Here is a 13,440-nt window from a genome sequence, read left to right as displayed (position 1 = left end):
ATACTTTGACGGCACTGTATAGTGTAGTTTTAAGCGTAATTGATCGTGTTTACACTTGAAATGTCAATACAATATTCTTATGACCGCTAGAAACCTTTCTAATACATTTTCAGAGTTGCATAGGAGTTTTGCTTCGACCCGATAAAGACATGTACTACATCTCAAAGATGAATGCAATTTGTAGAAGTAGGAATTGTTTGGAAAGAAAGAGGCAGAACATTTCACCGTGGACATGTTGATTAATAACCAAAGCAGGGACCTATTCTAAGTCATTTAATTAAAACATTAAATAGCAGTACAGTAAATAATCCAATAGCTCCTCAATACCAAAAGTTTACTTCTGGCAAAATGAAATTCTCAAAATGAGATCCTAATCTTGACAGTGATTTACGTTCCTACTTCCCCGGAATGATTAAACAGCAGAATTAAATACAAGTTAGCAGTGAGCAGAATTCCTGCTGATGTTACACCAAATAAGCAGTGCAATCAGTGATAACTTCTGCGGTATTGCCACGACAACCCAGACACGAGAAATAATGAAGGTAGATTCAGTGTGTGCTCTCCGGCGCCCCACAAACACTGCAAGAGAACAACTGCTCTATTATAAGGTACAGATATAGGGCTTGTTCACACTCAATGGCCAAGTTCACACTCAATTTCTGTATATCATGAACATGAAAATATACTTTTTTTGTTGTCTGAATTTAAGCTTTGGGTTAGGGATGTGGTTAAGTTTTGGGCAAAATTAAATCAGGGATAGGGTAAAATCCCTTTTTTTTTTTTTTTTTTTTTATCCATCTGTGCAGCTTGACCCGATAGTGACAACACATAACAGGTGAGGAAGAAACAGTACTGTACAGAAAGCATGGCGGCAATACGGGACCAAAATGTAGTTTCTATACAGTAGACTGCACTGGTACAGAAAAGTACTGTACATATTTAGGTCTCAGCTTGTCCATATTGTCCTATTGAGAAGACATCTTCATGAGAATATATTTTAAAGTTTAACCATGTCTTATAAATTATCATATTGAAGCAGTCCCTGGGCCTCAGTCCCATTTCATACAAAGGATCAACAATCCTAAATGTCTCGTATGTGTCTTGGGTCCTTGGGTACAGTATATCTATCAAAAGGCCTTGGACAGTCCCGAACTCGGAAAATTGAGTTTGGATGCATCTCCTTCAAAGGCGGCGGCTTCTTTTAATCCCTTCAATCCACCATAATCCTGAAATGACACAATGAACAAACAAAAGTTCCCTCTGTAGGTTCCCTAACCCAATTCCTCATCTAGGGTTCAATAAAGACGTTTATGGGTCTCTGGACATGCTGGACAGTCACATGGGAACCAAACCAACCAAGATCCTAAGCCAGGATGTCGCTGCGCTTGCTGCACCACACCACCAGCGCGATCATAGCCAGGGTGAGGAAGACTGGGATGAGGATGAGGATGGTGAGTGTGTCGTCCGGTGGGTCCACCAGGATCACCCTCTCCAGGGTGCAGTTGGAGAAGAAGTGCTTGTGGATGCGGATGATGTAGCTCTCCACCAGTGGGTTGGGCCAGTAGCAGTTGATGCGCTCGGCGTTGGTCTCCGTGCACAGCGAGAAAAGGTGGTACTCACTACAGAGAGAGCAGAGGAACATAAAGGGTTAAAACAAAATGGGAATACAGGCTTTTGTTCCTGCCTTGCTCTAACAGCCTATGAGCGGCTGATCAGTAGATTCAAGTGTGTTAAGGCAGGGCTCTCCAGGAGGGTGGTTGGCCAATCCCTGGTCCAAAGGACTAAGGAACACAAACTGTTTAGTCGATCATAGGGCAGTGGAACACAAAGTGATTAGCCAATCAGAAGGCAGGGTGAGGCGAATCTGAGGCCATGGATTAGACTGCAAATCATGTTCTCTGTATCTCAAAATGTATTCTCCATTTCTGGGGATAAGAAGAGTTAAGGGGTATATTTAGCAGTATAGCTGTTACGATATGCTCAGCTACTTAGGTAAAAATCAAATCAAATCAAAATGTATTTGTCACATACACATGGTTAGCAGATGTTAATGCGAGTGTAGTGAAATGCTTGTGCTTCTAGTTCCGACAATGCAGTAATAACCAACAAGTAATCTAACAAACAATTCCAAAACTACTACCTTATAGACACAGTGTAAGGGGATAAAGAATATGTACATAAAGATATGAGTGAGTGATGGTACAGAGCGGCATAGGCAAGATACAGTAGATGGTATTGAGTGCAGAATATACATATGAGATGAGTATGTAAACAAAGTGGCATAGTTAAAGTGGCTAGTGATACATGTATTACATAAATATGCAGTAGATGATATAGAGTACAGTATATACATATACATATGAGATGAATAATGTAGAGTATGTAAACATTATATTAGGTAGCATTGTTTAAAGTGGCTAGTGATATATTTTACATCATTTCCCATCAATTCCCATTATTAAAGAGGCTGGAGTTGAGTCAGTGTGTTGGCAGCAGCCACTCAATGTTAGTGGTGGCTGTTTAACAGTCTGATGGCCTTGAGATAGAAGCTGTTTTTCAGTCTCTCTGTCCCAGCTTTGATGCACCTGTACTGACCTCGCCTTCTGGATGATAGCGGGGGGAACAGGCAGTGGCTCAGGTGGTTGTTGTCCTTGATCTTTATGGCCTTCCTGTGACATCGGGTGGTGTAGGTGTCCTGGAGGGCAGGTAGTTTGCCCCCGGTGATGCGTTGTGCAGACCTCACTACCCTCTGGAGAGCCTTACGGTTGTGGGCGGAGCAGTTGCCGTACCAGGCGGTGATACAGCCCGACAGGATGCTCTCGATTGTGCATCTGTAGTAGTTTGTGAGTGCTTTTGGTGACAAGCCGAATTTCTTCAGCCTCCTGAGGTTGAAGAGGCGCTGCTGCGCCTTCTTCGCGATGCTGTCTGTGTGGGTGGACCAATTCAGTTTGTCTGTGATTTGTACGCCGAGGAACTTAACTTACTACCCTCTCCACTACTGTCCCATCAATGTGGATAGGGGGGTGTTCCCTCTGCTGTTTCCTGAAGTCCACAATCCTCTCCTCCCTGTAGGCCCTGTATTTTCCTGACACCACACTCCGAGGGCCCTCACCTCCTCCCTGTAGGCCGTTTCGTCGTTGTTGGTAATCAAGCGTACCACTGTTGTGTCGTCCTCAAACTTGATGATTGAGTTGGAGGCGTGCGTGGCCACGCAGTCGTGGGTGAACAGGGAGTTCAGGAGAGGGCTCAGAACGCACCCTTGTGGGGCCCCAGTGTTAAGGATCAGCGGGGTGGAAATGTTGTTGCCTACCCTCACCACCTGGGGGCGGCCCGTCAGGAAGTCCAGTACCCAGTTGCACAGGGCGGGGTCGAGACCCAGGGTCTCGAGCTTGATGACGAGTTTGGAGGGCACTATGGTGTTAAATGCCGAGCTGTAGTCGATGAACAGCATTCTCACATAGGTATTCATCTTGTCCAGATGGGTTAGGGCAGTGTGCAGTGTGGTTGAGATTGAATTGTCTGTGGACCTTTTAGGGCGGTAAGCAAATTGGAGTGGGTCTAGGGTGTCAGGTAGGGTGGAGGTGATATGGTCCTTGACTAGTCTCTCAAAGCACTTCGTGATGACGGAAGTGAGTGCTACGTGGCGGTAGTCGTTTAGCTCAGTTACCTTAGCTTTCTTGGGAACAGGAACAATGGTGGCCCTCTTGAAGCATGTGGGAACAACAGACTGGGATAGGGATTGATTGAATATGTCCGTAAACACACCAGCCAGCCGTCTGGGCCTGCAGCCTTGCGAGGGTTGACACGTTTAAATGTTTTCCTCACGTCGGCTGCAGTGAAGGAGAGTCCGCATGTTTTAGTTGCGGGCCGTGTCAGTGGCACTGTTTTGTCCTCAAAGCGGGCAAAAAAGTTATTTAGTCTGCCTGGGAGCAAGACATCCTGGTCCGTGACTGGGCTGGTTTTCTTTTTGTAATCCGTGATTGACTGTAGACCCTGCCACATACCTCTTGTGTCTGAGCTGTTGAATTGAGATTCTACTTCGTCTCTATACTGACGCTTGGCTTGTTTGATTGCCTTGCGGAGGGAATAGTTACACTGTTTGTATTCGGTCATGTTTCCGGTCACCTTGCCCTGATTAAAAGCAGTGGTTCGGGCTTTCAGTTTCACGCAAAAGCTACCATCAATCCACGGTTTCTGGTTTGGGAATGTTTTAATCGTTGCTATGGGAACGACATCTTCGACGCACGTTCTAATGAACTCGCTCACCGAATCCGCGTATTCGTCAATGTTGTTGTCTGACGCAATACGAAACATATCCCAGTCCACGTGATGGAAGCAGTCTTGGAGTGTGGAATGAGATTGGTCGGACCAGCGTTGAACAGACCTCAGCGTGGGAGCTTCTTGTTTTAGTTTCTGTCTGTAGGCAGGGATCAACAAAATGGAGTCGTGGTCAGCTTTTCCGAAAGGAGGGCGGGGCAGGGCCTTATATGCGTCGCGGAAGTTAGAATAGCAATGATCCAAGGTTTTTCCCGCCCTGGTTGCGCAATCGATATGCTGATAAAATTTAGGGAGTCTTGTTTTCAGATTAGCCTTGTTAAAATCCCCAGCTACAATGATTGCAGCCTCCGGATAAATGGATTCCAGTTTGCAAAGATAGGTAGGATGTGTTTCAACTGAGAAATAGGGAGGATTTATCCCTCAAATTCTTACTCTGCAAAAAAAGTTCTCTCTATAGATAGACGCTAAAGTCCTGCATCTTGTTTCATAATACTCTATCGGAGACTGGTTTGTGGTCTCACGTGATCGTTACATCAATCTGGTCAACAGACAAATAGGCTGGTCCCACTTTAAATTAACAACATATAGAGCATTCATAAAGCCTTCATAAGCACTACTTAGATACATGAGACATAGTCCACTACGTTATATACCCATAAGTATGTCCTCCGTTATAGAGTATGACACAAGCCAATAGATGATTTGTGAAGAATCTATGTAGTGCTTATGAAGCCATTAAGAATATGTTATAAAGCCCTTGTAACTTTGTTTGTTTTTAAATGGGACAAATGTGTTTATTTCACTGTGGAAAATTATGGAGTAGCCATATGCCTAGGAAACTAATGACACAGACCCTGTGGCCAGATGTGTGTCCTCCTCATTGTTTACTTCATTAGCTACTAGTTGTGCCCAGGCTGCCTCATTAGGGTCAATTTCTGTGTGTCTTACAAAGTGCACTAAAAGCAACCCATTCTAACATAAACATGACACAAATGAGCTGCACTTTCAAGGCTTGGTATAGTACAGGTTTAGGAGTTAATTGGGTGATTCGAGCCGAGATAATAGCCATCTAGGTGACATGGGGTCCCAGCCATGATGCTCACCTAGCAAAACAGATCATATCAGCCCCTGTTCGATGAAACTAGTCAAGACAAGTGGTTAGTTCTATATTTATCTTCAGTTTCCCCTCCAATGCCTTTCACACTAGCGGTGTGGTTTGACGTCAGCCAATCCCCGTCACTGCTTTCAGACGACCTCCACCTAAGTGCTGCAAATCGAATGAGCCTCGATCAAACGTATAAATTGTGTCTCCATATGGACATAAGCTACCTGATTGCCGAGATAAGGGAGGCTGCTGTAAAGTCAATGGATTGGTTGTATGGTAACTCTGGAATAGCTTTTTGGCTTTTGGAAATTATTGTAAAAACTATGGTAAAACACATTGACCCCAGACTGAAAAGTGATGGAATATGTCAAATTAGGATTTATGTTTACCAAGAATTTGAGGCTGTGTGCTGTATTGTCTTTTATCATTTAAAACCGGCAAAATCTTACCTATCATTAGAAAAACCAATGAATTCTTATAAAAGCTGATATTGACTCTTTCGTAACAATTGTATTTGTATTTATTTTACCTTTATTTAAGTAGACTAGTCAGTTAAGAACATATTCTTATTTACAATAACAGCCTACCCCGGCCAAACTCTAACCCGGACGACGCTGGGCCAATTGTGCGCCGCCCTATGGTACTCCCAATCATGGCCGGTTGTGATACAGCCTGGAATTGAACCAGGGTCTGTAGTGAAGCCTCTAGCACTGAGATGCAGTGCCTTAGACTGCTGCGCCACTCGGGAGTCCGACAAGGGTCACATTTTGAAAGAATGTAGTTTTTCCATCCACAAGGAGCATTCAAGAGGCAACTCATTAAGGAATGGATCGAAATGTACAGGATGGTTACCTGGAGGAAAATGAGGAAGTCTCATGCTTTTTCAATTTCAGTCTATTCCAAGGGAGGGTCATGCGATTTGTAATTGATTACATTTCTATATATCTCAGAATTTGTTGCTTATTTGGCTATATATCAACGTGTGCCTGATGCCGCCCCCATCTCTAATTCTCAGCTGAACGCATAATATCAAGTGTGCCTATAGGCTATTTAATGTGGTCTCAATCAAATGATCCATAGCCTATAGACAATAACCTAGGAAGTGCATGATCAGAGAAGCACAGCACCAAGTTATATTTCGAAGATAGCCTATGTTCTGTTCAGAAACTAAAAAGGTTCTGATTATATAAAGTGATCTATAACAGTATTTCCAGCAGCCCTTTACATTTGGTGTAAGAGAAGAGCTGAGGAGACTGTTATTCAGATGTATTTCTCCTGTAAGGAAAGCGAACAAGTTCCACGCTTCCTACTCGCAGTGCCAGAACAAAACCAACCCTCAATGACAACATTACATGTCAAATTCACTGCCAAACATTGCCTGGACAAATATTCTTGAAAAAATTACCTTAAAGCCTTTTGGGTCAGTTTTTAAATTAGCAGTAGCTTTTGAAATGCATCTGAACCATGGAGCACAGTCTCCCCTGGCCACATAGAATACTTTCAGGGTGTCACACCATGATCTGTTTCACCTGTCCTTATGATTGTCTCCGCCCCCCTCCAGGTGTCGCCCATCTTCCCCTGTGTATTTATACCTGTGTTCTTTGTTTGTCCGTTGCCAGTTCATCTTGTTTGTCAGGAGAATAACCTCACACTCAACGTCAACAAAACTAAGGAGATGATTGTGGACTTCAGGAAACAGCAGAGGGAACACCCCCCTATCCACATCGATGGAACAGTAGTGGAGAGGGTAGTAAGTTTTAAGTTCCTCGGCGTACAAATCACAGACAAACTGAATTGGTCCACCCACACAGACAGCATCGTGAAGAAGGCGCAGCAGCGCCTCTTCAACGCTGAAGAAATTTGGCTTGTCACCAAAAGCACTCAAACTTCTACAGATGCACAATCGAGAGCATCCTGTCGGGCTGTATCACCGCCTGGTACGGCAACTGCTCCGCCCACAACCGTAAGGCTCTCCAGAGGGTAGTGAGGTCTGCACAACGCATCACCGGGGGCAAACTACCTTCCCTCCAGGACACCTACACCACCCGAAGTCACAGGAAGGCCATAAAGATCATCAAGGACAACAACCACCCGAGCCACTGCCTGTTCACCCCGCTATCATCCAGAAGGCGAGGTCAGTACAGGTGCATCAAAGCTGGGACCGAGAGACTGAAAAACAGCTTCTATCTCAAGGCCATCAGACTGCTAAACAGCCACCACTAACATTGAGTGGCTGCTGCCACTTTGTTTACATACTCATCTCATATGTATATACTGCACTCAATACCATCTACTGTATCTTGCCTATGCCGCTCTGTACCATCACTCATTCATATATCTTTATGTACATATTCTTTATCCCCTTACACTTGTGTCTATAAGGTAGTAGTTTTGGAATTGTTAGCTAGATTACTTGTTGGTTATTACTGCATTGTTGGAACTAGAAGCACAAGCATTTCGCTACACTCGCACTAACATCTGCTAACCATGTGTATGTGACAAATAAAATTTGATTTGATTTTTCAAGTCAACCAGCGGTATTCTCAGCTCCCGCTTTTTCCCAGTCTCACATTTCTCACCCCCCTGGTTTTGACCCTTGCCTGTCCTGTCTCTGAGGCCTTCTGCCCGACTACACTGCCCGACTCTGAGCGCGCCTGCCGTCCTGTACCTTTACCCCACCTCTGAATTACTGACCTCTGCCTGACCTGACCCTGCCTGCCATCCTGTACCTTTACCCCACCTCTGAATTACTGACCTCTGCCTGACCTGACCCTGCCTGCCATCCTGTACCTTTACCCCATCTCTGAATTACTGACCTCTGCCTGACCTGACCCTGCCTGCCGTCCTGTACCTTTACCCCACCTCTGAATTACTGACCTCTGCCTGACCTGACCCTGCCTGCCATCCTGTATCTTTGCCCATTTACTCTGGATTATTGACCCCTGCCTGCCTTGACCTGTTGTAGCCTGCCTTGACCTGTTGTAGCCTGCCTTGACCTGTTATAGCCTGCCTTGACCTGTTATAGCCTGCCTTAACCTGTTGTTGCCTGCCTTGACCTGTTGTTGCCTGCCTTGACCTGTTGTTGCCTGCCTTGACCTGTTGTTGCCTGCCTTGACCTGTTGTAGCCTGCCTTGACCTGTTGTAGCCTGCCTTGACCTGTTGTAGCCTGCCTTGACCTGTTGTAGCCTGCCTTGACCTGTTGTAGCGTGCCTTGACCTGTTGTAGCCTGCCCCGTTGCTATAATAAACATTGTTACTTCGACAGTCTGCATCTGGGTCTTACCTTGATCCCTGATACAGGGTAAGTAAAAAATATTGGAAAGTGAAAATATTGTTTTTTTAATTATTATTTTCTTTTTTAAATTATTCATTACAAAAAACACAAGGAAGGGGTAACATTAATGTATTAGAACATGAAGGACAAACAATACAGCATCAAGACACTATCAAACATGTATCAGTTTCCGCAACAGAGCCATCCTTATGTTTGAGGGTGCGTGTGCATGATAGTGATATAAAATGTATATCATAGTTTCCTTTTTCATGATCACAGTCTTGTGAAACCAGAACCCTCCAAGATCTCCCCACAGTTCCCCAATAGCTGTCCCTCAACCAATCAAGATCCCTCCCACAGTCTCCCCCCGAAGGAAATAAAATAAAAAATACAAATAATTCCATTCCCCACCCCCAAGAACCTCCCAATGCACCAACAACCAAGAGAACGAACTAACGAGAAAAAAGGAAAAGACAGAAGAAAACAGCAAACAACAATGCAATTAAAAAATATATATAATAATACATTTAAAATAAAGGACATCAAGGACAACTGAAATCATAACAGCAATGCCTACTTGATATGTTTGTGTGTATGTCTGGCACTATTACATGTATGTGTGTGTCCTTGTATGTGTTTATTTGAATGAGAGTATGTGCATATGCATGTGTACAAACACCTGCAAGTGAAGATATTCTTTGCTGAAGCCATATAATATCCTCTTTACAAGGTCTAGAAAGATGCTTCAGAAATCGATGACGTCTTTATGCATGTTCTTCTGTAGAAAGCCTTGATAAAGTTTGTTTCAAATGAGACCCTGTTATGAAGTGTTGAGTCCAGCTTGTAAAATACATAACCAAACATAATTGTCTGATTGTGTAGAGTCAATCAGGTTGTCAGAAGAATTTGTGCTGCTGACAAATTTATCATAGTCTGCATTTGCCCTTTTTTTTAACTACATGTTTAGAGAGGGATACTTGATGGAGGAGAGACTTTATCACTCACATTTTAGATGGAGTATTGCAAGATTGTTTTATCCCAGGAGATCAACCTGGGGCATGGGGGAAAAAAACTGTTCTCTTCAAGTGATACATTTCATTTATTTCCAACTCCTCTCCCCATCTGCCCTCTCTGACTGGTTCTGTACTGACTTCATTAAATGTTTTACTAAATCACACAGACAGTAAATTCTCATTGTGTTTGCAAATGGCTGCCAGGATGCCATTTAAGGCCACTCTAACATGTATGCACTGATGACCTTGGAGCATCTGTTAGTTGGAAGACAGACCAGGCCTGCTGATGATAATGTCCCTGTGTTAATATTCATTAGGGGGGGATGGCACCGTACCTGGCAATGGCATTCAGTCTCTGTGGGTGTTCTGCAGTTGGTCCTGGCCTGCTCAGCTGTCCCATTTGCTTGACTGTGTAACCGTGGTTCAGATTTGCTCATTCGAATCAATATAGCTGGCCATACATTTTAGAGAGCGTTCACTCTAACATGTACCCGACACCTCACTGACATGGCCACATGCTTTGTTTCTCTCAGCGTGGAAGCACTGGCATTTAGTCATGCATGCCAAGGGATGCCAAGCTTTCCCTTCAATTTGCAAGATGCTGAATGTATCTCACCGGAGAAAGCATCCGAGCGAGCGAAACAGAGCCCCTCTGTCTCTGTATGTGTAGGCCATATATCTGATGCTGTCTGGTCAAAAATAGTATAACATTGTTGCCACCTGTAGCATTGAATGCAATGGAAACCAGTGAGAATTTTGCCTCACTTGATTAAAAAAAAGTATAAAATAATAGCCAATTAGCCTTGAGCTCAACTGTGAACGGTCCTGTCGCACCAAAAAACAGTGTCAAGGGATCAAGGGATCGTCAATCACATTGAGAGCCAAAAGTCATTGACAGAAACAACTGAAATTGTTGCCTCTCATTGTGTTGTTGTCCTCCGGTGACTAGCTAGCTAAAATGGGCCCTTTCCTAAATTACCTATGGATGGAGATAGGGATTTGGACTTGTGGTTTTACTTCATTCTCAGTACTGGCCAATGATTAACAGTGATTCTGATCCAACCATGAATTCATACATTGTACCCCTGGCCTGAGAGGAAGGAAGTTCAAATGTAGCTAGATGTAGAAGGCTAACGCTAACTAGCTCGCTCATTGTTGCCCATGAAAGCAAGTTAGGCTAGCAAGCAAGCATTTTAGCCAGGTAGCCTAGGACAACAACAACTAAAAGCGTGTACTGTATGACAGTCATAGACCGTTTCGTCAACATGAGAGGATGGCATTGGATTTCTTTACAAGTAGCGTAAGTCAACATGTCTTTTCTACTTGCGTGAATGCACACGCACGCTCACACACTCACAGAAATCAGAACCATGGACAGCCACATCATATTTAGCTTACGTTGATTGGATAATAAAAAATATTTTTTTTCGTTTTCACCGTATTAGACTGAGCATAGGTGATGTTGAGATGGTGCTGGAATAGTGGAGGCAGCTCCTGTTTTCTTTGAGACTTAAGGTAACTCTCCGTGGTGCTAAATCAATAGTTGTTTAGTAGTCCGACAATGTCGGAAACATTAACTTGCTTGTGTAACGGCTTTCTTCGTTTGTAGAAAGATATTCGGACCGAAATGCAGCGTGGTGGTTACTCATGACTTTAATGGAAAAAAGCGAAACATGAAATAACTATACAAAAACAACAAACGGAACTTGAAAACCTAATTACAGCCTATCTGGTGAAACTACACAGAGACAGGAACAATCACCCATGAAATACAAAGCGAAACCCAGGCTACCTAAATACGGTTCCCAATCAGAGACAACGAGAATCACCTGACTCTGATTGAGAACCGCCACAGGCAGCCAAGCCCATACAACACCCCTACTCAGCCGCAATCCCAATAACCACAAAACCCCAATACGAAATACAACAAAACAAACCCATGTCACACCCTGGCCTGACCAAACAATCAACGAAAACCCAAAACACTAAGACCAAGGCGTGACAGCTTGACAAGGCTGTAGGTCATGCAACTGTTATATGCAATATGCTTTGTGGACTTCACCGACAGGTAGCTCTCTGGTTTTGTAATGAAACAAAGGTGAGGTTTAAGTTATTCTACCACTGTGTCTTCTTATTGTCTCAGCCATTCAGACTACATATTAAGGTTGGCATATTAATTAACAGGTTATAGAGCAAATGACGCAAATATCACAATACATAGGTTGTAATATGTCTATTTTGGGGGGGGGGGGGGGGGGCTTGGCTTCACCGGTGATTTATTAAAAACATTTAAAATAAATGTTTTACCCACGCACCACTACTGCACGGAACATAAACGAGGACCACTGTTTACATCAATCCAGAATGACAGATTACTGTGAAATAGACACATATCTTATTGGAAATTCATGAAAAGGCACACATGAAAAATATATATTTTTTGTTTTCAGTGAATTTTAATCACAGATAAAGACAGTAGGTTACTTAAGACAGAAACGATATGAGGGAGGTTGGTGGATGAGGATGAATAGGTGGATGGGCATATAACATCTAGCAACCCAAAGATTGCATGTTCAAATCTCATCACTGATGACTTTAGCATTTTAGCTAATTAGCAACTTTGCAACTACTTCCTACTTTTTAGCTACTTAGCATGTTAGCTAACCCTTCCTCTAACCCTAACCTTAACCCTTTACCTCCTTAGCTAGCATGTTAGCTAACCCTAACTTTAACCCCTAAACCTAACCTTAACCCCTAACTTGATAGTGTGTTGGTTTACATAAAGGTCCTTCACTTTCTCCCTTTTTCAATGTCTGTGTCTCTCTCGCTCTCTTTCATCAGAGTGCCACAGGCTCCCTGGAGATGTCCATGAGAATACATATCTCATGAATAACACATTAACAAATACTGTAAACATCATTCTCAAATGCTCCTCGTGAAAACCTGTTATGTATGGTAATGGCTGTCTCACGGAGAGAGAAATGTCTTGACAATATAAAGCTACTGGACAATATTATAAGAGGTATTGTACTAGGTACAATATACGTGTATTCTTCCTAGAATTCCTTATCTAAAGCTTCAAGTGTATCATGTATTCTTCACAGATAAAGCACAGTGTAAACTTAACATCAAATAAAGCTTGTGCCCTGTTGAAATAAACAGATTGGAACTTTCAATGGCTGGTTATTACAAAAGGCCTTATGGTTCAACTTCTGTCGAAACCCTGTCTGTGGAAGATGGGGTTTACATGTATATTTTCCTTAGATCCAATATTTGTAAATGTCTTGTCTGACTACAACATGGAATGTTGATCTCCCAATCGGGACTCCCCACTGAGAAGTAATAGAGAAAGTGAATTTCCCCAGAAACCATGTGTGAGATGCCCACAAAGCTACTCGCAATGTTTTGATGGACTAAAGAACAATGTCCATGAACACATTGATTCTAGGAATGGAGCAGGCTTTGATGACACTAGGGGAAAGAGAGAAGGGTTCTTAGAAATGTCTGTTTCATCCCTATAACATTCTGTCATTCATGCTGAATTCTATTGAGGCTTAATCAACTCAAATAGGGGGGAAAAAATCAGGCTTCTGAATCCCCAGCACAATTATTTACACAGCACTGACATTTACAGAGGGACATTTTTCTAGTGTTGATTTGCCTGTGTATGTGTGTTTGCGTGTGTGAACGGTTGAAGGGTGTTAGAGAACCATGCTGGGTCAGCCAGCAGGTGCAGGTGCCGCTCATTGGCCAGGGGGGGAATTAACACTG

The 13,440-nt window shown here is 43.3% G+C and overlaps 1 protein-coding gene across 3 annotated transcripts in view; it reads right to left on the bottom strand.

The window, feature by feature from the left end:
* Window positions 1-258: 258 nt before the first annotated feature.
* LOC123990269 (receptor activity-modifying protein 3-like) overlaps window positions 259-13,440 on the bottom strand; it is a 41,508-nt gene continuing 28,326 nt past the window's right edge. For all 3 annotated transcript variants that reach the window (XM_046290854.1, XM_046290852.1, XM_046290853.1), the window contains one exon: window positions 259-1,619. In XM_046290854.1, coding sequence (XP_046146810.1) covers window positions 1,364-1,619 — 256 coding nt within the window. In that variant the 3' untranslated portion in view covers window positions 259-1,363. The remainder of the gene's footprint in view (window positions 1,620-13,440) is intronic.

Source organism: Oncorhynchus gorbuscha, linkage group LG12, assembly GCF_021184085.1.
Source record: "Oncorhynchus gorbuscha isolate QuinsamMale2020 ecotype Even-year linkage group LG12, OgorEven_v1.0, whole genome shotgun sequence".
Lineage (NCBI taxonomy): Eukaryota > Metazoa > Chordata > Actinopteri > Salmoniformes > Salmonidae > Oncorhynchus > Oncorhynchus gorbuscha.
Note: the sequence above shows the minus strand (reverse complement) of the source record. Positions and strands in the feature narration are given on the sequence as shown.